Consider the following 26632-nt stretch of genomic DNA (forward strand, 5'->3'; position numbering starts at 1 on the left):
TAGAGAGACATCTAAATTTGCATCAACATCTAATACGTACTCCGCAAACCACTGTGCGGTGCGTGGCGGAGGGTATCCTCAACAACCACTAGTAATTTCCTTTCTTGTTCTACTCGCAAATAGAGCAAGGAAGAAAACAACTACCGATATGCCTCCGTAAGAGCCCTAATTTTCCTTATCTTACTCGAAATGTATATTAGTGGCAGTAGGATCGTTGTAAGGTCAGCTGCAAATGCCGGTGCGCCATATTTCATCAATAGTATTCTTCGATATCATAGCCGCCTTCCCTCCAGATTTTGGCAATTCAGTTCTCGAAGCATCTCCGTAATGCCTGCGTGTTGTTCGAATCTACCGGTAACAAATCTAGCAGCCCGCCTCTGAACTGCTTCAATGTCTCCCTATAATCCTACCTCATATGGATCCCAAGCATACGAGCAGTACTCAAGAATGCGTCGCAATAGTGTCCTATGTGCCGTCTCCTTTACAGATGAACCATTCTTTCCTAAAATTCTCCCAATAAGCCGAAGTCGACGATTCGTCTTTCCAAGCATAGTCCTCATATGCTCGTTCTATTTCATATCTTTTTGCAATGTTACGCTCATGTAATCAAACTTCGCTACTGTGTCAAGTAGTACACTACTAATGCGTTATTCGAACAGTGCGGGTTTGTTATTCCTGAACTTCCAAATTTATTTTTCTACATTTTGAGCTAGCTGCCATTCATCATACGAACAGGAAATTTTGTCGAAGTCGTCTTGTATTCTTATACAGTTGCCAAACTTCGACACCTTCCCGTGCACCATAGCATCGTCAGCAAACAACTGCAGATTGCTGCCCACCAAGTACGACAGATCATTTATGTACATAGAAAATAATAGTGGTCCTACAGCACTTCCCTGGGGCACTCCTGATGAGACTCTTGTCTCTGATGAACATTCTTCGGTTGGAGGACAACATACTGGCTCCTTTTACTTCAGAAGACTTCGAGCCACTCACATACCTAGGAACCTATTCCATATGCTCGTACTTTAGGTAACAGTCTAAATTGGGGCGCCGTGTCAAACGCTTTTCGGAAATCTAGAAACAAGTAATATTCATTTTGCTCTTCATTCATAATTCGCCGGATATTACGTGAGAAAAGGGTAAGCTGAGCTTCGCACCAGCGATACATTCTAAACCATAGAAAGAACCAATACCAGGGGCACACCAGTCAACTGAATGGCAACATTGTTGTTCATCTTCTACATTTATGAACAGATTCTCAGAATTTAGTAGATGATACAGTTATTCACAATGAAGTATTCTCAGAAAAAGCTACACAAGTACCCAGTCATATCTTGATTAGGTTCTGAAGGGTTATAAAGATTGTCAACTTGTTTTTAACAACCAGAAAGGTAAACTTGCACGCTTCATAAAACGAAAAATCTGTTATCATAAGACTACAAGAGTAGTGACTCACATTTGGATTCAATCAACTCGTGCCAATACTTGGATGTCACTAACTGCAGGAATATGAAATAGAATGAACACATAAGCTTGGTAGCAAGGAAAGACGGGTGGCACACTTCAAGTGCTTGACAGGATACTGAGAATATGCAATCAGCTTGAAAGGGGACTTCTTAATTATCACTTCTGTGTTTTATCTTAGAATATTGCTCATTGTGTGGGACAGATATCACGTAAGACTAAAAGGGTGCGACGGTAAGTAACGGTTACTGCTGCTGAGTAGTTGCTCTTCCTAAACAGCATCCCATACAAGCAAACCAGTGGATCTTTTCCTGTGGTTACTCACTCTTTAGATATTGCTCATTGTGTGGGACAGATATCACGTAAGACTAAAAGGGTGCGACGGTAAGTAACGGTTACTGCTGCTGAGTAGTTGCTCTTCCTAAACAGCATCCCATACAAGCAAACCAGTGGATCTTTTCCTGTGGTTACTCACTCTTTAGATACTTGGACTCTGCACTGCTCTGTTTGAAAAACAGTAGCTCAATGCAGTCTCAGGGTAGAGCGGCGCATGTCTCCTTACACGCCCCACAGTTCATTCGCTGCAAATACGAGGTTGCCCAGAAAGTAATGCACCGCATGTTTTTTTTTCAGCCAAAAACAATTCTACGAATATGAAGCGTTACGCATTTATTATTTGTAGTCCCCAATGTAAGCGTGCCTAGTTTCCGTCACTTCCGGCGGATAGCGGAACTGCAGGACAGTTTCAAAATGGCATCTGTAGGTGATGTACGTTACAAGCTACGTGCCGTCATTGAATTTTTCACTGCAGAGAAAGAAACTGTGGGGAATATTCACAAACGCTTGTGAAAAGTCTATGGAGCATCTGCTGTCGACTGAAGTACAGTTAATCGCTGGGTGCGGAGGCTGAGGTCATCAGAGGCGAATCGGCGGAGCACCACGATTTGCAGCTGTCGGGGAGACCATCCATGGCTGTCGTACCTCACATGTTGCATCGAGCTTCCGCTTGTTTGGGCCATTAAAGGATGCCATTCGTGGAAGACACTTTGAGGACTATGAGGAGGTGATTCACACAGTGAAGCATTGGCTCCGCCACTAACACAGGGCCAACACGTCCTTGCTTCGCATTGGGGGAAGGCCATTGAAGGGATGAAGATTACATGAAAAAATAGGGTGTGTGGATAAAAAACCATTCTTTCGTGTGTGCAATTCTCATTATGTTCAATAAAGAATTGTTGAAGAAAAATATGCGGTGCATTGCTTTCTGGCAACACTCGTAATAGCCTATAGCTGTGATCCTGTAGTCAAATAGTCTATTCACTGGCAAGAATTGAGAGTTAGGAAAACACACAGAAATATAAAACGAAAGCTAAACGAGTAATTTAATTATAAGGAATCAATTCTAACTTCTGTAATTGATATAGACGACAAAGGATTACGTCGAATACTGTTTGTTCAAGAAAGGACATCTCTAATAAACGAGAAGTGGTTATACGACATTCAGTTAAAAAGCAGACAGTAAAAATTCTTATAAAACGCAGTAAAGTTATTTGAGAGAACGGTAGGAAAATCCTAAAAGTGAATGATCATGAAAGATACGCGAAAACTTAGTCCATTTCGTAATCACAATTCACGAAATTCGCCAGCTCAAAATAGTTCAGAAATCAACATGATGATTCAAAAATTAAAACATGCGATACAAAGAATAGTAATTCATTTTGCGTTTGTTCTGTGTTCCGTAATCAAGCGGCAAAAAGTTAGTCATACTCTGGAGCAGATTCAGACCTCTCGAAATACAAAGTCCCTTTAGAAGTTAAAGTATCATAGGGGCCGTTCACCGTCCAGAATCAACCACTTACGCAACTGAATCAGACACATTACTGCAAGCAGGTCTGTCTTCTTCAGGAACTCGGCGTAAAGTGTCTCAATTCGCTCCTTTGAGCTTTTCACTCGAAAAGTCCTACATTCCACTTCACACCCGTAGTGTTCCACTACCGTTTGCTTCTCAATTTCCTGAAGATTGTCCCCACACATATTCATTGTCCTTAAGCTCTGCGGACATGATCCGACTCAACATGACGACTTACCCACACAAAAATAATATATTACAACAATATCTAAATAAAAGAAACGTCATAACATTAGGTTAAACTCAATCATTTACAATAAATACTCGTATAGTTTAACCCTTTGTTGCCTGACGGTACTTAAAAGTACCAGTAAGTTTTGACTCTAATTATTTTCTTGTGGTGCAGTTTCGTGATCTGAGAGCCTGTCGGTACGTAGCAGTAACTCTGCTCTACTGTTTCATAGCTGTTATTGTGCAATACATAGACCTCTCTGGCGGTCAGAGCTTGAAATTGTTTTTCGCGCGCTGCTGTGAAAACAGAAGATCGTATGTGCTTGTTTCCATGGTGTTGCCTGAATTTGTGCGCATTTATTGAAACTTCCGTTGAGTTTTCCATTGTACGTACTTACCTTCTTTGTTTCTTTATAATAGTTTGTAGCATTACGTTACAAGTGAATGAGATAAAGTGTAAAATATAAAGCGGACTTATTAGTACCGTCAGGTTGTGCGAACACTTTATTGTAGCAACAATGCGTTTCCTCTCACTAGTTGTTCTGTCCACTTTTTCTCACACAGAAATCGGTAAATACATTTGCCTGTGGAACAATGAGAACAAACAGGAAAGGTTTGCCAGGGAATTTACCTAAAGAAAAATGTCTAAATCAAATCACAGAGAGTCATCTTTAGACCCAACAGTATTTCAATGGAAGGAAAATAAAGTAGTATGTTTTGCGTCAAACTTCCATGGCATTGAACAGAGCGTAGTGACAAGAAAACAGAAAGATGGAACTAGTATGACTATACCATGTCCAGTTATTGTATGTGATTACAATAAAAACATGGGTGGTGTGGATCATGCAGACAGATTACATTCAACTTAATGGTCTTGACAAGCGATCAAAGAAATGGTGGTACTGTCTCTCCTGGGGAGCAATAGAAATTGCTTCTGTCAATGCTTACATCATTTTCAGTTATCTACATGGGGCACTGCCACTGCTGGAATTCAGGTGTGCTGTGGCACTAGGGCTAATGAATGAACAGCAAGTGCCAAATCTCAAAATGAGAAACTCTGGTAAAGATGAAATAACTTTCCCAGAGAGAAGGAAGGATAACTTTTCTGTACCGAAGGATGTACGTCTTGGCAACCGAGGAAACCATTTTGTAGTGTTCAGTTGTAAAAGAAGACGATGCGAAATGTGTGCGAAAAATAAAATTCGGTCGAGACCACATTCACAATGTAGTACATGTAAAGTGTATTTGTGCTGCAATGAGAAAAATAACTGTTTCCTACAATTTCATAAGGTATCACTAAATATGTGATATGTATATACTGTCAAAAATGTATAGCTAAGTTACTATGTATTGTGAAGTTGCTCTAGAATAAATTTATGCGAAATTTAAAAAAAAAATTCAGAAATATCATATTTCGGTTAATTAATTTTCTAATGTAAAAATATTTAATATTTATGTGGAATAAGGTACAAGTTATAAAAATTGGAACATTTTTCTGCGCATGTTGTGATTCTGTACATGGAGTCTGACGGTACTTCTAAGTACCAGGAGAGAAAAAAGTTGTGAAAAATAAAATAAAATTTTACAAAAAATCCTACCGTCATTTGAGGCCACAATAGCATAAATTCTGCAAAGAAAATGTTAAAAAGTAAATTTTTTCTTATGTCAGGAAACAAAGGGTTAAGTAATATTTCGTTCATAAATAAATAAGTCAGTATTGTTGCGCAAGTGCGCTCATGTTAAATGACAATGAATTGTCGTTAAATGTTATTTAAACAATTATTTTTGCCTACTTAACAGAGGTGTCTCTCGGTTCTCTTTTCATTTATGGTGTTTGCTAACACATGTCATTGACCACTTTTAAATTGCACAGCTTTTAATAGAACTCGCAGTCAACATTTAAATAAAGTTACTGGCACAATAATAAAGTTTTCATTGAATAACTATAGTATAACAATATGTGAGGTACTCATACCATATTCAATTATTGTGTAAGTGCGGAGAATACAATGTTCTGACAAACATTTGCATAATGAAAAAGATATAAAAGACGTCGTAAATCAACAAATAAAATAGATAGACATACGTTGCTTTCAGGGATGATAGCTACAGTGCAACGCTATCATTCGAGTTAACGTTTGTTGAAATCGCATGGAGCGATTGAAAGTTGTTAGTGCACAGGGTCACTATGAAAATCTTAATTTGCTGTGTAATATTAGCTTCTGTAGTTTTAAGGCTATTGAAATACTGTTGTCATTCGATGTGCGTCATTTCTCTGAGATCGGAGATATAATTAGATTTGCATTAATATTTGTTTGTAAATTGTTACAGACTCACAAACAGCTGTAAGAAACCATAATTCGCTTTGTCTCAAACCCCGTCATTGCTGGGAGCATGGCCTCTTAAGCGATCGACGCTTCGTCCATATTTCCTGTACTGGGATTTTCCCCGTTCCCGGCCAAATCTTTGCGCTCGTACCTGGACTCGCCTACAACAGTCGCTGCCTCTGAACCGGACGCGGCGCTTGGACGGTCCTGTAGGTTTCCGCCAGCGCTCATCCACAACACAAATTCATCTTATCTCGTACCAAAACTGGACGGTTGATTAGCTTGCCTAAAAACGTGAAAATTTACAATGTGATATTGAACATATACAAAGAAGTACATCATGAATATTCACTGGTTTGATTGGCTCTTGGGAAAACATGAGGAAATGTTGAAAAACCTTTAGTGCTATACTCATGATGCTAGACAGCAATTATCCACCCAAAGCCTCCTAAAAATTTCAAGTGTGAGTATGAAGAAATCTAGAAATATTCTTCAGCCTTAAGTCTCGCTCCTGCAGCGACCATGAAGTCAAGACTAGGGTAACAACACCATGGTTACAACTGGAAAAACATTAATACGTGGTACAGTGGGGTGTATCATACTAAGGAGCTGAACTTCAGGAGCTGAATCATGACAGGAAAAAGAACAAAGAAGTTCGTGTCATCACATGTTCGGAGTTAAGTGGTATGTCTGCAACACAGCAATCAGTATTGCCACATTTCAATACATGGCTTTAATGTATTGTTTAATTAATAAGTATTTGACAAGAACAACTCATATAAGTTTCACAGTTTACTGGTATATCGTTCTGAGTACATTTTCGACTTGGTACTATCCACGCCCAGAGAAATGTGGCATTGGAATGGTACAGCGAACCTAAGGAGCGAGCTAAGTTACACAATTTGTTTGTTTCTTGTCGAAAAGAGGGGTGGGGAGAATAAGGTTTCTGGAGAGATATAACCAATTTGCGGTAAATGCATCTTGGGTAAATCTTGTAGAAATCGTTGAATACTATATGTATTTGTGGAATGACTGTAGTGATTAAAGAAAGTCCATTCGTGGCGCATGTCTTCAGACAACACGACATCGTTACAGGGATGCCCAACGCATTTAAATCGCAGGGGTTACAAAAATAGGATCATAATTTTAATGCATGGCTACTTTCAAAGGCTCACAAACGTGTGTTTGGACAGAACATATCACTTACATGTACCCATGTGCACGTTTATTATACGTACTCAACTCATACAGGCTAGAGATTAGGGCTGTATTATGTGAAGGAATGTTACTACTTTTTGAGATTTCCTCATGTTCAGGCTTTCTCTTTGACTGTGTGAAACACGTATAGGTGGCGCAAAAGAAATCTGATTACATTGGGAGTTGGCGGTGTGAATGGAATAACAAGATTTCCGATGTGAAGAAATAACACACCAGTTACGATAGAAAGCAATTTTAACGTAACTAGGCGTGCTATTACTTCACAACGGCATTCTTCAAAAACAGTCGCTGAAAATAATTGATAAAAATCGCCAAACGTGAATGTGTATCGTTTCCTTTCAATTTCTCTAAGGAAGATACGAGGCTGCTAGCTTGTTGATGTACAGAATATCTAATAACAAATCTATATTTAAATATACAGCGGTATATTTACAATGTGCAGGCAATATTTTTATAGGCCGGTATGTCGATATTTTCTCCCTTGCAATGTAGATATATCGATACATTTTTTCCACCCATTGGAGGCCGATAATGATACATTTTAAATATCGATATACCCGTTTCCCGAATATTAAAAATATCATCAGTCCTATTACAGATATAAGGAAAATACAGAAAGGAATGTTCATCTGTGCATACGATATAATGTCTTACTACGTAGAGTCTACTGCAGATATCATTTACGTGTGGTTGTCAGTAATAAAAAATTGTGGCATTTAGTTCTACAAATGAGAATATAAAACTAAACTACGCTAAACGTAGCGTCATAAAATTAAACTTTGATGGCGAGGGATGATTTAGAATAGTGTATAATCGTCAAACAGTTTACGCTTGAATATTTCATATCTTACCGCCACTGATAAATGCCATTGTGCCAGTACTACTTCGCCACACCATCTCGTCCATTTTCCCAATTTTCTCTTGATGAGAAGTTTTGGAAGTGAAGAGCTTCTTAGAGTGACGATGCTGTGTTGACTGATACGAGGTCTTGCATGAGGTAATATTGTTCTCACGTTTTAGAAGATGGGAAAACATGAAATCGAAGATTAAAGATCAACAGATGTCTTCTTAAATACCGTAAATGCAACTGAGTAATATTTTCACACTTACAGAAGATACAGCGTACGATACGTTTTTCGCGGTACTAGAAAGTATCTCGTTGGTAAAAAAATAGGTTTGATGTTTCCGGAAATGTTATATAAAAGAAAACAAACCTATAAATGCAGTAGTGTTGATGTAGGTTATTGGATACCTAGGTAACTCTGTGGATCTGTCTGCCTTACAAAACCTTTTGAAACCACCTGTCCCGGCATTAGATAGGACATACGATGTGGTTTCTTTATCATACACATCCTGAACACTTCTTCATGTCAACGTTACAAGATATTTTTATAACAACAGCAATCGCTCTATTACTAGTAGCATTAGTAAAGTTCTCTCGCAGTGGCTAAAGTACTAACAGCTCTATTTATTTCAAAATTATGGTCGTAACGAGTTGTTAATTGTATCAATTAAATTTCGTGGCAACATCACAAATAACGGAGAGCGCAATGCTTTATAAATTTTCTGAGAAGTTGTTAAAGTCAGCGTATGTTGTGACTCTTTTAGTTAAAGAAGACGTTTCGATAGCAGAAAATGCATCAACCATTCATGAATATTGGGCAACGATCAGGAAGGGAAACTCATTTATCAAAGGCGGGGATTAAGGAAGGATTCAGCGGAGTATACCAGCAAGAAAATCATTTGAGAATCAAATGCTTCTCTTATTTTATGTTTACAAATAGATAATAGCCAAGACAACGAAATAAATGTAATTAACACCTCTTCTCGCAGTTAAATGCAAAAACAAGATGTACGCGCTTATTACTTGCTACACGTGGGAAAGTAACAAATTTTGCACCGTATGTATTCCCTATTATCAAGATATTTGCCTTTTATTCAGTGTGTGTTACTAAATGTCATTAACTATAATTATTTTTCGATATTTGTTATGTAGCCTCCTACGAGCGAGTATTATTGTCGATACATATCACACTTTGACTATCTCTTTTCTTTGTAAATGAAAGAATACCAAATCAAAAACTAGAATAAGTTTTTTACGTAAATATATTACTTTTCATATGAAAACGAAATCTTCTGTTTTCTGTTTCGCGTGATTTTTATCACCACAGTATTTCCTAATCAATTTCTCCGTACAAATAAACGAATTTTTCAAATGCGATAGGATAACATCTTAGATTCGAATCTAACACCTTACCTTACCATTCATTATTAGAGAATCGGTGAAATGTCACATTAGTAAAAAGCAAGCACACTTAATTCACAAACATTGCGTTGAGAAAGATCAGTTGTACTCAGCATATTGTAATGCAGGCGATTACCAAAGGCAAGCAGTAATATTGACAAGTTGTACCTTATTGAGAGGATGATCGCTTTCGACGAAGAATTACAAGTTTGGAAAACACTATGACATGGCCACAACTGTTGTCAAAACTAGTGTAAGCTGCTGCATATACGTACATGAACAAGTTGACATATCTCTGGATAGGTTAATGCGATTAGCGCCGTTCGCACCTAAGAAGAAATTGCGCGGCAGCATTGCGGCTGTGAATTGCTCAACGCGGTCTAGTAAAAATTGTACGTGCTGTTCTAAGAACATTTTTATAGCTGTGACTGACTTGAAGACATCTGAGCGACGTAAGCAAAATTATTAAAATGGCTAACCTCTTCATTGCACCCATTCCCTAGAAATACACTTAACGAGACAAATCGTTGGATACCAATACACACAGATGCAGATCGCAGTAGTATCGAAAACAAGGCTTAGAGGAGCGGGGCATTGGCGGAACTGTCATACGTACTCAAGCGATTCATGTGAAAAGATTTGGAGACGTGATTACGGCCGCATCACAGGAATTAACAGACGTTGAACGTGGAATGGCAGTTGGAGCTAGAAGCATGTGACGTTTCATTTCGGAATTCTATATTCCACAGTGTCAAGAGTGTGCAGAGAATACCAAATGTCAGGCATTACCTCTCCCCACGGACAACGCAGTCATTTAAAGACCGAGAGTAGTGATGTCTGCGTAGAGTAGTCAGTGCTAACAGAGAAGCAACACTACGTGAAATAATAGCAGAAATCAATATGGGACGTACAATGAACGTATACATTAGGACTATGCGGTGAAATTTGGCATTAAAGGGCTATCGCTGTAGACGACCGACGCGAGTGTCTTTGCTAACAGTATATCGCCTGCAGTGCTCTTGTAGCTCGCGACCATATTTGTTGGACCCTAGACGATAGCCTGGTTCCGAGCCCCGATTTCAGTTGATAAGAGCTGATGATAGGCTCCGAGTGTGGCGCAGACCCCACGATCTCACGGAGCCAAATTTTGAACGAGGCACCGTACAAACTGGTAGTGGCTCAATAATTATGTGGGCTGTTGTTACATGGAATATACAGGGCGCTCTTGTCCAACTTAACCGATCAGTGACTGGAAATGGTTGTATTCGGCTACTTGGAGACCATCTGTAGCCATTCATGAATGTCCTGTTTCAAAACGACGACGTGATTTTTTATTTAATTTTTTGTATGACTATGCGCCATGGCACACAATTGTTGGCGCCTGGTTTGAAGAACATTCTGGACAATTCGAGCGAATGACTTGGCCACCCAGATTACCCTACATGAAGTCCATCGAACATTTATGGGACATAATCAGGCTGTCCGTTCGTGCACAAAATCCTGCAGCGGCAACACGTTAGTGACTATGGACGGTTATAGAGGCACCACGGCTTAATATTCCCGCAGGGGACTTCGAACGCCTTGTTTATTCCATGCCACGTCGAGCTGCTGCACTACGCCAAGCAAGATGAGGTCCGACACGATATTAGGAGGTATCGTACGACTTTGGTTACCTCAGTGTAATGCCAACCATATTCACCATTTCGGTGTACATCGTACTAATATCGGCGTCGTATATACAACTACGTACTGAAACGAGTATTTTTTTTCTTTTTTTTCTTTTCCGAAACGATACACGTACGTTTCAGTCAGTTAAAACGTCGCCAATGCTAGCTCGTTTCAGTCCATATAATGCTTTTAATATAGCTGTGATACCTGAACGCACGTTTCACCAGAATTTTCCCCAATGACATTGGCGCCTTAGATGAAAAGTAAAAGAAACACAACTAGGCTGACAATGATCTACAGGAACAAAGCTAAAACGTGCATCTGAAAAGTTTGGAATATGGTCATGTGCGATGTACATTAAAAACCGGGCATCCGCATTGAGAGACAAGTCAACACGAGTCCCCTACCACGCAAATCACTGAAGTGAAGTGGTTGCGCACGCTGCGAGCAAACTGACGAAGTGAGTGTGTAACTCGTGCCATTGCAAGATAAAGCGCAAAATAGCATAATTCGTTAACATAAAATTTTCCTTCAAATTAAGGAAAATGGCGATGGAGACTTACGGAATGTTAGTGCAAATGAACGCCATTGAAGTAGGTGTGTGTTTTCAGTGGTTTAAACGCTTTAAAGACAGAAAGAAAGGTGTCCAGGATTAGCCGCATTCGGGTCGACCGTCAACATGAAAATGGCAGACAACATCGAACGAGTGCGATGGATGCTTGCAGATTATCGAAAACTATAAGGAGCTATATTTATCCATTCCGAGACTACTGCTGATTCCATTCAGACATGTCGATGAAATCTACGATGTGTGCAGTACAAAACTGTCACAAATCTTCTTGCTTTTCAAAGGATTGTGGACAATAGTTCATGTTGAACTCTTCTTATTTTACACCATCTTCCTGCAAAATAATGGCAAGCTCAGGTGGATGATGGAGGTGGATAGCCATCACGTACCCTTTTCTCGAAAGCAGGCTGCAAAGGATCAGTAATATGAGGCACATTCTTAAAGTAATGTCCGATTAAGCGCGAAATGGAAATCCAATGTGAAAGTCCGATGGAACTTTGCACAGACGTGTTGGGCAGGGTCTTCAGTTTGGCTGTCAATCGCTTCACGTAGCTCTTTCAGTTCAGAGCGCAAACTGATCACGCAGAAATGCCTAAAACAACAGTGTGTCCCGCCAAGTATGCGGATCTGGTGAGAGATTTCGCCTGAAGCTATGCAGCCCACATATCATAAACGTCATGCGTTTCTTTCTTCAAGAAAATTTTCAGCCGCTTTCTGTCAGTGGCAATGAACACGACGCTGCAGCGTTTTCGATGGGAAGTGTTTGATCACCCAGTATACAGCCCTTAATTGGCTGCCTCCGTTGTTCGTCTCTGCTCACGTGAACCGCTGGCTACAAAGATAACATTTTGGCACAAACAACAAAAGACAGACCAGCGAGAACTGGCGGAAAGCACAGGCGGTTACTTGCTGTGACAGGGGTACTGGAAACTTTCTATAACGCCACGACAAATGTCTAAGTCGGAGCGGTGGCTAGTTACAGAGGTAGCTGCAAGATGTGGCTAACTATTGTGAACAAAAACAAATTGATTTTCACTGTGGTTTTCATTTTGCGACCAATCGGATCTTAATTTCCGAACGGCCCTCGTACTAAGATCTGGTGACTGTTGTGGCCAGGGCACAAAACCAATTCTGGGTCATGTGAGCTGTGTGAGCAGAGGCCCTGCCGCCTTTAAACACACCGTCCCCATTGGGGAACACACATTGGAATGAGGGATGCACTTGATGAGTCAAAATGCTAATATAATCCTTGGTAGTAATGAAACCTTTCAGAGTAAACAGGAGACCCATGAAATACAGATGCCGTATTATCATCGAACCGCCGCCATGTTTCACTTTTAGGGCTAAGACTCGGCCATAAGTGTGAAACATGACTCATCCGACCTAATAACTTTCTTCCTTGGGCCATAGTTCAGGTTTTATGACTCAGGCGCCACGTTTTCCTGTTACGGGCACAAACATCACTAACGAGCGGTTTTGGAATTCCAGATCGCTCAGCAGTTCCCAACTTGTGGAGCACCTTTCGTCTTGAAGTGCTGACAGCATTCGCGAGTGCGATTTTCACTTCTGTGGTCACATTCTGCAGTTATCATCGTCTTATTTTTCGTCACACTCCTCTTCAGTGACCAATGCCACGTTCACTGTCAACACACTGTTATCCGTGTTGTGTCTGAGCGGATGATGTTCTCCCGATCTCCTTGTATGTGGTATATCTCTTCAATCGGTGCCTCTTGAGACACCAAACAATTTGGCTATCTTGATTACGGAAGGTCGCACCATGCGAGCACCAAGAATTTGCCACTCAACCTCAAAGAATACTGTTATTACCAAGACTGACAAATGCAACTCATTGACGACATTGCACAGGTTCCGTTATTGGTCAAATCGAACACGGAAACCTGCAGGCTTGGCCAGCATTTGAATTTATGTTTAAGCATGAATTTTGGTCCAGTCACCGTATGTATTATTTTACGATAGCTTAATACTAAACAATGTATATGAACCAAACTACAACAGCTTTAAAAGCGACATTTGGCTATAGGTGATAGGTGGTAAACCCAGCTACACGGACAAAATTTCGGAGGTTGTTCAGGCGTGATTCCCGAGTCTTTTGGTGTGAATAAGAAACTTGTGGTCTACAGTGGCTCGTTACAGAGTAATTACATTTCGTTTCATTTCTTACCTCAGTTTTGTCTGTATCGGTATTTCACTGGAAATTTCAGCAGAACTGTTCAGATATTGACGGTATGCACTGTGTATCTTGTTTGGAAACAAATTTATTCCACTCATTCATTATACTTCCCGTCGACAAAAGTAATCTCCATCGTAGTCATTCTCAGGCTGTACTGTTCAGTATTTTATTTTTACTGACATTGTTCCTTGTAAGTTAGACATGATCTTCTGCCATGGTCACGGTGTCCAACATTTTGCACAATACCTGCTAAAGTGGAACGCAGCTGCTATTTCGTTCCGTTCATTACTTATCGGAAGTTGCTACATACGACGAATTTTTCAAACGTACACGCATGACGCATGAGTGAACCATTCGAACAGTCCTATGGACAACCCTTTGGGTCGAGATGTGGCAGCTCGAAAGTAATGTCTCGCGGAGACCATGCAGCAGTGGAGAGGCACGGCTTTGCTGGTGAATGTTTCAATGGACAGGTTTTGCTGCTGCTCCTAGTGGTACAGCTTCTGAAGTGAATGGACGCCTATTGGTGGAACAACATGCTGCCTTAATTGGGAGATTTTCCCGTGCTGCTGCACGTAGGAAATGCATTGCATTAACGTATAACAAGTCATTCTGCTTCCAGTGTTGTAAACTCCGTGATTAGCTAATGGATTTAAGCCTCCCTCCCATGTGGACGAGGTTATCCACTCAATCTTCCATCATATGCGCTTGTATAATGCGTACATAGCTATTATTTGCAGGAAGCAAATCATTTAATTGCTATGGAAGCTTTCTGTCACGCAAAAATCCAAGTGTCTTTGTAGAACTGACGATCACACACATGTATAACTAGTACAATATTTTCCTTTCCTCTTCTCTTAACGCTTCATGCTTTACGTGCACTATTAATGAAAACACTATGCGGAAAATTTCCAGCTTATTAACTTATTATACAAATGTGAACTCTAAATGACATCATTGCTACCGGACCTTCGCATTCTCTTTGCTGATTACTTATACTGCTAACCAGCGAGTCCACTTAATAAACTAGTTACGTTACTGGTTAAGTAAAAGAGTAAATGATGACTAACTTAAACCCTCAGCTGCCGACAGGTGTTGTTGATATACCTCGATATGGATAGCTGAAAATGTGTGCCCCGACCTGGACTCCAACCCGGGATCTCCTGCTTACATGGCAGACGCTCTATCCATCTGAGCCACCGAGGACACAGATGAACAGCGCGACTGCAGGGACTTATCCCTTGCACGCTTCCCGTGAGACTCATGTTCCCAACTGTCCAAAATTCCACATATGTAATGTACCTTATAGACATTTGCCCATCCACTCATTACTCGCGCACGCTTTGGCGATTCCCGTAAGAGTTTGGGCAACCTGTTCGTATTTGCACAGACGAAGGACAATGGCTGGGTAGCCTTTAACTATATTTATGAAGACAGTAAATGTTCTTCAAAGAACAGATACTGTTGATGACCGTGCAGCTTTTCCCTGAAATAAATGATGACTAACTTAACCCTCATACGTTCTTTCAAGAACAGTTACTGCCTTCATAAATATAGTTAAAGGCTATCCAGCCATTGACCTTAACTCTCAAAATTCACTTTAAACATAACTACAGATGCCTTACAAAGGAACTGTTCCGCATTTGTTTCGTTCTATACTGTACACCTGAAGAACAAATTGAACACACTGTGATAAAAGTCCACGTGTTTGGTCAGAAGGCGTTTTTACTGCAGTGAATGTATTTTCACAGAAAAAAAGGTAATTAATGTAAGAAACCGAATAAAGCATCATTACATTACTGATCTGTAACGATTCATGAGAGAATAAACTCTGAAGTAATGGAGTCGTGTTTCAGCATGATTGAACAATGTACAGACTGAATAACATTGGGGACAGGTTACAACCCTATCAAGCTCAATTCTCAAGCATTACTCCCCTTCGGCTCTTGTACCTTCCGTCTTGTTCCTGTGTTTTACACCTGCTACCTTCAGAAATTCAAACTGTGTCCAGACCTACAAAAGCAACAGACATGTGTTTGTCTTTCTCTAACTCATCTTCTAAGATAAGTCGTAGGGTCAGTATTGTGCCTCACATGTTCCTACATTTTTCCGAAATTCAAACTGATCTCGAAGATAGGTTTCTACCGTTTTCTACATTATTCTGCACACGGAGCACGTCCATATCTCACTTCTAGTATCAGCCGCACGCAGCTGACGTCAACAAGTGTATGGTCCTGAAGATGACGTTATTACAACGTTGAAACTAGTTGCCAAAATAAAATCGACACCTTAAATACAGCTGGAGGAATTTCTTCATTTTTTAATATAAATTTATACCAGCTGACGTCCCACTGTGCTCCATTTCAGCTATGGATGTACGAAGATGGTATTATTAGATTGTTCTTGAAGTCTGGGGGTATCTGGCCTATTTCATACGTCTGTCACACCATGCGGAATAGTTTTGTTATGAATGGCTCATCCAAAGATATCAGTAGTTCTCGCGGAATGTCGTCTACTCCAGAGGTCTTGTTTCGACTTATATCTTTCAGTGCAATGTACAATTCTTCTTGTTGTATCACACACTATGTAATCAAAATCATCCGGACACCATCAAAATCATAGGTTTTTTATATTAGATGCATTGTGATGCCACCTACAGCCACAGCCACATAATCGATATCAGCAGTCATTAGATATCGTGAGAGAGCAGAATGGGGCGCTCCGTGGAACTCACGGACTTCGAACGTGATTAGGTGAATGGGCGTCACTTGTGTCACACGGTATTTCCCCACTCCTAAACATCCCTAGGTCCACTGTTTCCAATGTGATAGTGTAGTGGAAACGTGAAGGGACACATACAGCACAAAAGCGTACAGGCCGACCTCGTCTGTTGACCGCCGCCAGTTGAAGAGTGCCGTATTTTGAATTCCAGACATCTATCCAGACCATCACACAGGATCCACTGCAGGTACTATGACAGTTAGGCGGGAGGTGAGAATACATGAATTTCATGGTCGAGCGGCTGCTCATAACCCACACATCACGCCGGTAAATGCCATACGATGCCTCGCTTGGTGTAAGGAGCGTAAACAGTGGACGATTGACAGTGGAAAAGCGTTTTGTGAAGTGACGAATCACACAATTTGGCGATCCGATAGCAGGGTGTGGGTATGGCGAATGCCCGGTGAACGTGGTCTGCCAGCGTGTGTAGTGCCAGTAGTAAAATTCGGAGATGGTGGTCTTATGGTGTGCTCATGGAGGGGGGGCGGGGGGGGGGGGTGCGCCCCTCATTGTTATGCGTGGCACTAGCACAATGCAGACCTACATTGATGTTTTAAGCACCTTCTTGCTTCCCACTGTTGAAGAGCAATTCGGGGATGACGATTGCATCTTTGAACACGATCGAGCACCTGTTCACAATGTAAGGCCTGTGGTGGAGTGGTTACGCGACAATAATATCCCTGTTATGGACTGGCCTGCACAGAGTACTGATCTGAATCCTACAGAACACCATAGGGATGTTATGGAACGCCGATTTCGTGCAGGCCTCACCGACTGACATCAATACCTCTCCTTAGTGCAGCAATCTATGCAGAATGTTCTGCCATTCCCCAAGAAACATTTCAGCACCTGATTGAGCGTATGCCTGCGAGAGTGGAAGCTGACTTTAAGGCTAAGGGTGGGCCAAAACCATTTTGAATTCCAGCATTACCGATGGAGGTCGCCGCGAACTTGTAAGCCATTTTCAGCCAGGTGTCTGGATACTTTTGATCACATAGTGTATCTCCTATCTCGTCTTCATCTGTGTCACATTCCCTTCCTATCATATTTCCATCAGTTTCATTTCACCTGTACAGACCCGCTACATACTCCTTCCACCTTCCTAGAGAGGAAGAGCCGTTATTGTACTGCTACATGATTGTAGAACAAACGCGGAAGCAGTCGTATCCATTAAATATCTAGAAGTATGTCTGCAGAGCGGGCATTCTAAATAATACTAATGACAGGTAATACAGAGTCTCAGGTTTAGTTCATCCGCGATACTCTGAAATGAGATAATACTCTTCAATCTGGGATCATTACGTGCTAGGATTGATAAATAAACTAGAGAAAATACAAAGAAGAGCAGTGCGTTTCGTCAAAGTTTCGCATAGTACACACGATAGGGTCATGGAGATGATCATCAAGATCCAGTGGCAGACGCTACAAGAGAAGCGTTGCGCATAACAATTTTATTCATCCTTAAAATTAGCTACGTACGCTGCGTTACCCGGGTATATATTTCAATCCTGTATATCAATTACCTTCTTTCGCCTCTGTCCATCTCCTCATGCCCCCTCTCTCTGTCCATCTTTACTCCGTCTTCTTTCGTGGAGAAATATCGAAAGGCTGTGTTTAGTCACTCTGCTTTGGCTGCACTGTCATCGATAGCATTTCCATTGATATCGCGCAGAGAAGCCATTGACTGTGTCTGGTCGCTAGTATACTTTACACACTACCTGAGTCTTTTTGGATTTTCTGCCAAGTTTCGAGACAGAGTATCACTCTGGAAGTATTACATGCATCTCGCATTCAGGCCCGCTCTAAATTTCTAACTTCTGTAACAGATTGCCGATCTTGGGGGTTTTGCGTCTTTTTAAATTTGGCATGTTTGTTTCGTTGTTTCTGCAACAGTTTTCTGACCCGTTTTGTGTACCAAGGAGGATCAGCTCCGTCGTTTGTTACTTTATTTAGTATAAATCTCACAATTGCTGCCGATACTCTTTCTTTGAATTCAAGCCACACCTGATCCACACTTACATTACTAATTTGGAAGGAGAGGAGATTCTTTCTCAGGAAGGCGTCAAGTGAATTTTTATTCACTTTTTTGAATAGGTATATTTTCGTTTATTTTTGAAGGATTTGGGTGTTACAGTATGCAGTCTCAATACGACAAACTTGTGCTCACTAATCCCTGTATGGTTTTGATGCTCATTATTAACTCAGTATTAGTTATTGCTAAGAGGTCAAGTATGTTTTCACAACCGCTTACTATTCGCGTGGGCTTATGAATTAACTGCTCGAAATAATTTTCAGAGAATGCGTTTAGCACAAATTCGGAAGCGTACCTCCGGAATTAAACAGGTATTTTCGCCAACATATCGAGGGTAAATTTAAGTCACCACCAACTATAATCGTATGAGTCGGGTACGTGTTTGAAATCAAACTCAAGTTTCTTTTAACCTTTCAGCAATTATATCTTCTGAATTGGAAGGTTGGTAAAAGGATCGAATTATTATTTTATTTCGGTTGCCAACAATGACCTCTGTCCATACTAACTCACAGGAACTATCTCCTTCAATTTCGCGACAAGATAAACTATTTCTAAAAGCAACAAACACGCCACCGCCGACCCTGTTTCCCCTATCGTTTCCTAACACCGTTAGCTTCTTCACAAAACTTCGGGTGACGTTATCTCCGGCTTTTGCCAGCTTTCAGTGCATATAACAATCTGAGTATCAGTTCTTTCTATTAGCGCTTGGAACTCTGGTACTTTCGCAACACTGCTATGACAATTTACAACTGTTATACTGATGGTTCCTGTATCTACGTTCTTCCTGTATTCGGCCTGCTCCCTTTCAGACTGAGGCCCTTCTTGTGTCTTCCCGAGACCCTCTAACCTAAAACACCGTCCAGTCCACGCCACACAGCCCATGCTACCCGTTTAGCCGTCTGCGTATAGTGGACACCTGTCCTATTCAGCGGAACCCGAAACCCAACCACCCAGTGACAGTGTCAGCCGCAGTCAGCACATGGAACTTGTTTTTCAGGCAAACCGGGCAGGCCTTACGTGCGGCCGCCTGGGAAGTCTTTTGCCGCCTGCTACGCCCTGGGGCGACCTCCCACTTGACCGCAGGTGAAAAGTCAGTCTCAGTGCGAGGAGTAACTGGGCTGGCAACTTGTGAGGACCGATTCCAGGACTCAGACGTGCTGGGCGTCCGTTGGATCCCCACGGTCGGCCCACAGTAGTGGTGCGCATTCACTGCAGCCTCAAGGTGTGTAACTGAAGCCATCGCAGCCTGGAGCTGAGAGTGAAGTGTCACCAACTCGGCTCGCATCCGCACATAACAATCGCAGTCTCTGTCCATACTAAAGACTGCCCAAAACTAAACTACGCAGATAAACAGACTATCGGCAGGTGCTGGCGATTCTACTGTAGACACTACGAAAACGTAAGAGCTGTGTCTAATAAATTAGATTAATACACAGAGATTCAGAACCTAAGTACCGAAGCTCCCAGGTGAAAGTAAATAATTCGCCCCTGATTAGGAACTTATAATATGCCACAAAATAGGCATACTGTCCGACGCAAACGAAAAGGCGAGAGCTGTGGCTATTGGATATTAAATTAACATGCAGAAACTCAAGAAACTAAACTGTTAAAGCACACAGGTGATATCATATTCTTGTTGGGTTTCCAGCCAGATGAAACTGTCGAGCAGGCAGAGAGGAGCCTGAATTGTTAATTTTACCATCAGACAAAGGTAATGCTACCGTTTTAATCTCAGAGGCAGATTATGTGAATAAGATGTATAATTTGCATAAGGATCCGTTGTATCGTATAGTACAGAAGGATTCCACGGATTGCATACAACAGACTACAATTTCACTTCTGAAGAAGATTTCCTTACCAGAAGACACTATCAAAAAACTACGTTCTGGTTCGACCGTTCCACCTAGATTATATGGTATGCCAAAGATCCATAAGGATGGGGTCCCATTGCGCCACATTTTTTCTAATTGGGGTGCACCAACTAACAACTTGGCAAAATATTTAGCGTCGGCTCTCAGTCCTTATGTAGGTAAATGTGAACATCATATTTCCACTTCCATGGATTTTATTCAGCGTTTAAAGTTCTTCGTCTTGGTCCCTCTGATTTACTTGTTATTTTTCATGCGCTGTCACTTTTTACTCGAGTCCCTCTTGAAGAATCATTGATTTTAATTAATGAAAAACTTGATATGGAAATACCAAAGTCTACCGTCATGTTCTGACATTCACCTATTTCTCATTTGATGACAAATATTTTGAACAAACCGACGGTGTGGCTATGGGGAGTCCTTTATCCCCCATAGTCGCTAATCTTTTTATGGAGGACTTAGAGGATATGACACTGAGGACATCTTTTTTTAAGCCTTCATGTTTTCTGAGATATGTTAACGATATGTTTCTTGTTTGGCCAAATGGAATAGACTCTTTGCACCGGTTATTGGACCTTTTTAATTGTCTTCATGCGAACATCAAATTCAAGATGGAAATTGAAAAGGAGGGAACGTTACCTTTTTTGGATGTACTAGTTTCTAGAAAAGAAGACGGAACTCTTGGACACAGTGTTTATAGGAAACCGACTCATACCGACAGGTATTTACATGCTACCAGTTGCCATCCACCTTTTCAACGTACCGAAGTCCTGCGGACCTTGGTTAAGTGAGCATATGCTGTCTCAGATGCTGAGAATTTACCGCAGGAACTGCAACATCTTTAGGACGTGTTCAGTAATAACGGCTATACGGACCGACAAATTCGACGCGCTTTTGAGTTTGGACGTTTACCTGAACCTTCTGAAGATACCTTTAGATCTCTGGTTTTTCTTCCGTATGCTGGGAAAGTGTCCGCCAAGATAGGCAGACTTTTGAAGAAATATGAGATCAGATGTGTTTTTCGTCCGCCAGCTGAGATTCGAAGACTTCTTGGCTCTGCTAAGGATGATTTAGGTTTGAGGAAGTCTGGCATTTACAAAATACCGTGTGAGTGCGGGAAAATTTACATTGGCCAAACTATTCGTACCGTCAACGACAGGTGTATTGAACTTAATCGACATACGTGATTATTGCAACCAGATAAATTTGCGGTGGCTGAGCATTGCCTTACAGATGGGCACAGGATGCTATACAATGAGACGCAAGTAGTTGCCAATGCTTCGCGGTACTGGGATTGTGTTTGGAAAGAATCTGTTGAAATCAGACCAGCAGATATAATTATTAATCGTGACAATGGATACCCTCTAACTAAAACGTTTAATCCTGTTTTATCAGATATGAAAAAACAACGGCATCTGCATCGGCCGGCTATGAATTATTATTTCTCACGATATATCGTTTTCAACAGTATTCACCACAAGAGGCGCTGCAACTCTTTTTGCGCCAGGGGCAGCAGGAATGATTGAGCGCGTGCTCACTGTATCTGCGCATGCGCTGTTGTACATCCGATGCATATAAAAGTGCAGTCAATTGCGAGTGGAATCAGTTATCCGTGAGAGCGTCGTAGCTTTTCTCACCTGATGATGGCGGCCAGGTGGACCGCTGAAATATTGTGCTTAGATGACAGTTTGATCCGGCTGGAAACCCGACAAGAATTTGATATACTAATACGCCGGGAGAGACTACATTGTCACAGACAGATGATATAAAATTCGGTCCTGGTTAGGAACTAGTGAAAGTCACAAAATCGGTTACTTCCCTGTGGCTGCGTGTTCCTCAGCCGGCTGCTGCTGCCTGACATTAGGTACAGTCAGCGGCATATGTCCATGCCGTCTGCAAAATATTTTGGGAATAGCGTTATTAGCAAAGAAGTAATAAATCTAAACATAATGTAAAATGCGGTAGTTTCGATCATCTCCGTGTTTATAACGTGGTATTTCCTGAACTATGTTAGATAGGTGGTTCCTATCCCTAAAGTTGTTTTCTGCCACTAAGGGATATGAACTAGAAATCTGGTTGGAATTGGTCCAGTGGTTCAGTATGTTTTTAGACGATCGAAACTTAAATGTTGCTATCTCCTAAGTACGATCTCGCGAAAGGGCCTGGAGCTAATATCAAAGAGATTCCAGTTCGAACAGAGTCTTGCTAGTGATCGTTATCCAGTGGACCATTCAGAACTGGAGAAGTAATGGGCTAAGTGACAGTGATACACATGTTACGTCTTACCACACACCAGAAGGTGGTTTTCGTGGATGAAGATATACAGGGTGTTACAAAAAGCTACGGCCAAACTTTCAGGAACCATTCCTCACACACAATGAAAGAAAATATGATATGTGGACATGTGTCCGGAAACGCTTACTTTCCATGTTAGAGCTCATTTTATTACTTCTCTTCAAATCACATTAATCATGGAGTGGAAACACACAGCAACAGAACGTACCAGCGTGACTTCAAACACTTTGTTACAGGAATTGTTCAAAATGTCCTCCGTTAGCGAGGATACATTCATCCACCCTCCGTCGCATGGAATCCGTGATGCGCTGACGCAGCCCTGGAGAATGGGGTATTGTATCACAGCCGTCCACAATACGAGCACGAAGAGTCTCTACATTTGGTACCGGGATTGCGTAGACAAGAGCTTTCAAATGCGCCCATAAATGAAAGTCAAGAGGGTTGAGGTCAGGAGAGCGTGGGGGCCATGGAATTGGTCCGCCTCTACCAATCCATCGGTCACCGAATCTGTTGTTGAGAAGCGTACGAACACTTCGACTGAAATGTGCAGGAGCTCCAACGTGCATGAACCACATGTTGTGTCGTACTTATAAGGCACATGTTCTAGCAGCACAGGTAGAGTATCCCGCATGAAATCATGATAACGTACTCAAATGAGCGTAGGTGGAAGAACATGGAGCCCAATCAAGACATCACCAACAATGCATGCCCATACGTTCACAGAAAATCTGTGTTGATGACGTGATTGCACAACTGCGTGCGGATTCTCGTCAGCCCACACATGTTGATGGTGAAAATTTACAATTTGATCGCGTTGGAATGAAGCATCATCCGTAAAGAGAACATTTGCACTGAAATGAGGATTGACACATTGTTGGATAAACCATTCGCAGAAGTGTACCCGTGGAGGCCAATCAGCTGCTGATAGTGCCTGCACACGCTGTACATGGTACGGAAACAACTGGTTCTCCCGTAGCACTCTCCATACAGTGACGTGGTCAACGTTACCTTGTACAGCAGCAACTTATCTGACCCTGACATTAGGTTATCGTCAACTGCACGAATGGCCTCGTCCATTGCAGGTGTCCTCGTCGTTCTAAGTCTTCCCCAGTCGCGAGTCATAGGCTGGCATGCTCCGTGCTCCCTAATACGCCGATCAATTGCTTCGAACGTCTTCGTGTCGGGACATCTTCGTTCTGGAAATCTGTCTCGATACAAACGTACCGCGCCACGGCTATTGCCCCGTGCTAATCCATACATCAAATGGGCATCTGCCAACTTCGCAATTGTAAACATTTCACTGACCGCAAAACCACGTTCGTGATGAACACTAACCTGTTGATGCTACGTACTGATGTACTTGATGCTAGTACTGTAGAGCAATGAGTCGCATGTCAACGCAAGCACCGAAGTCAACATTACCTTCCTTCGATTGGGCCAACTGGCGGTGAATCGAGGGAGTACAGTACATACTGACGGAAGTAAAATGAGCTCTAACATGGAAATTAAGCGTTTCCGGACACATGTCCACATAACATCTTTTCTTTATTTGTGTGTCAGGAATGTTTCCTGAAAGTTTGGCCGTACCTTTTTGTAACACCCTGTAGAAATATTTTATAGAGTTTTGCCTCCGTATTATTCCACACTGGTACGAGGTTCACGGGTGCCCACCTTAATCTCGTGCATTCTGGACGCGTAGATGAAGGGGTTGACGAGCGTCTTGAGGATGACGGCGAGGTTGACGATCGTGAAGAGGAAGAACATGCGGAAGTGCTGCGGCTCGGAGCGCGGCAGCGGCGCGGGGCAGTCGTCGCAGACGAGCACGAACACCAGCACGGCCGGGATGAGGCCCAGCAGGTAGGAGACGAGGATGCGCAGCGTCGTGTGCACCGTCTTGACGGAGCGCGCCATGGCGCTCTGCCGTCGCAGGTGCAGCTGCTCGGCGTCGGGCGCCTGCTGCGCCGTGCCGCCGCTGCTGGTGGCGCCGGGCACGCTGCTCCTGGGCGCGTAGCGCAGCCGGCCCGCCTGGTGGCGGCGCACCACCACGAAGATGCGCGCGTAGATGAACGCCATCGCCACCAGCGGCACGAAGAAAAGCGACGAGAACGTCAGCCGGAACTTCGAGAAGTACAGGAACCTGTAACGAGGGGAGCGCGTACATATTTTTTTTTTAACGCTTAGCTATATTCTCAACATTTCCAGTGAAGGGGATATAAGGATTGTCAGGGGGACGCGGAAAACAGTGCAGTCGTTGTCGTAATGCGGAAATGGAGAGAACTATCTGACATCTAAAAGTGCGCGATATTATCTTTCGCCGGCCGCGGTGGTCTAGCGGTTCTAGGCGCTCAGTCCGGAACCGCGCGACTGCTACGGTCGCAGGTTCGAATCCTGCATCGGGCATGGATGTGTGTGATGTCCTTAGGTTAGTTAGGTTTAAGTAGTTCTAAGTTCTAGGGGACTGATGACCACAGATGTTAAGTCCCATAGTGCTCAGAGCCATTTGAACCATTTATTATCTTTCATGTCGAGGGTGAAATGATTTCCGAGACCTCCAAGTCTAAAATTTTCGCGTGCCGCCGTGGTTGGAAAAGTGGCGCTATCCAAAACTGACACTGGGGCAACTTCTGTGCATCAAGGGGCATAGATGACAGAGCTGAACGACGGCTGCGGAGATGTGTACAGGCGAACAGACTTGGACCTGTGGGGCTACTGACCATCCAGATGGACCAAGGGCCTGCTCGACAATCGTGAAGCGAACATTGCTGTGTATGGACCTTCGCAGCAGAGTACTGTTTTTTTTATTTGTGCGTTTGTTATTTTGGCCAATCATCATCTCGGGTGCGAAAGATGTCACTCACTAATCGGTTTTCAAGGGACATACTGAACTGCTGACGTGTGGTAGCTCTTATTTCCGTATTGTAGTGTATCGAGACCAGGTTTGTCGTGTGTATGGCTTGGATGAGCTCTTACATGCCAAGTGTTATCAGGCAAGGTGGCATGAAAGAGTTTTTAAAAAAGCAGGTATGCCTGATGTGACCTTACACGATTCCATCCAAATCGAGCTATTCTAGTAAGAGCTACTCTTCTGAAACGAACTGCACTTACTAGCCAAAAGCTTACTTCGGCCATCGGTACATCCTTCAGTGCCTTCTGGAAGCAGTTAATAGTTCAGGATCTTGAAGTTTAGCACTGCGAGCACACGACACCGACGTTGACACTGATTAGCCTATTCAGTTCGCGATGTTACAGGCAACAGTCTGGTGGTGATAAACAAGAAAGATTATCCGACCAGAGGCCAATTTCACCTGGTATTGTGTCGACGTGTGGTGAGGTAATTTATAGTGTAGTTAGTTCTTCCCCCTTCGTAACGTGTGTATATGATCTAGGTTCCAAGTGTGTAATTCCAATGATACCCACTCGTGTTTCAACTAAACATCCCAATCGATGCTCAAATTGTAAGCTAGCTCGTTTGTACAGAATAAGTCTCAACTAAATTAAGTTTATAGTTTGGTTAATTAATATGGCGCTGAATGACTGTGATATTATCTCCATGACTGGCATTGGATTAGATTCAACAAAAAACTTTCATATTAGCACAAATTATTTAAGACCCAAAAATAACCAAATCATGGTGCCATGAGGGAGCCAGACTGAAAGATGGACAGGCTGCACAAGTAACGCTAAGAACTTAATTTAAAAGTCTTTTAATATTTATTCATTAATAAAATCACAAGGAAATTCAATTACAAAATAAAAACAATCGCTGAAGGAATGCTTGATATTCTGTATAGAGCAGCGTAATTATTTCAAAAACTTTACCTTAAAAGCCTCGATCTGGTATAAGGAAGGATTCTTCTCATCTACATGCGCAGGAACGTTCGTCTCACAGTAC

General features: G+C 42.1%; 1 protein-coding gene across 2 annotated transcripts in view; it reads right to left on the reverse strand.

Annotated features, from left to right (window-relative positions):
* The window catches only part of LOC124612766 (beta-3 adrenergic receptor-like), a 310137-nt gene that overhangs the window by 84795 nt on the left and 198710 nt on the right, over nt 1-26632 (reverse strand). For both annotated transcript variants that reach the window (XM_047141160.1, XM_047141161.1), the window contains one exon: nt 24412-24877. In XM_047141160.1, coding sequence (XP_046997116.1) covers nt 24412-24877 — 466 coding nt within the window. The remainder of the gene's footprint in view (nt 1-24411; nt 24878-26632) is intronic.

The sequence above is a fragment of the Schistocerca americana genome, chromosome 4, assembly GCF_021461395.2.
Source record: "Schistocerca americana isolate TAMUIC-IGC-003095 chromosome 4, iqSchAmer2.1, whole genome shotgun sequence".
NCBI classification, from domain to species: Eukaryota; Metazoa; Arthropoda; class Insecta; order Orthoptera; family Acrididae; genus Schistocerca; species Schistocerca americana.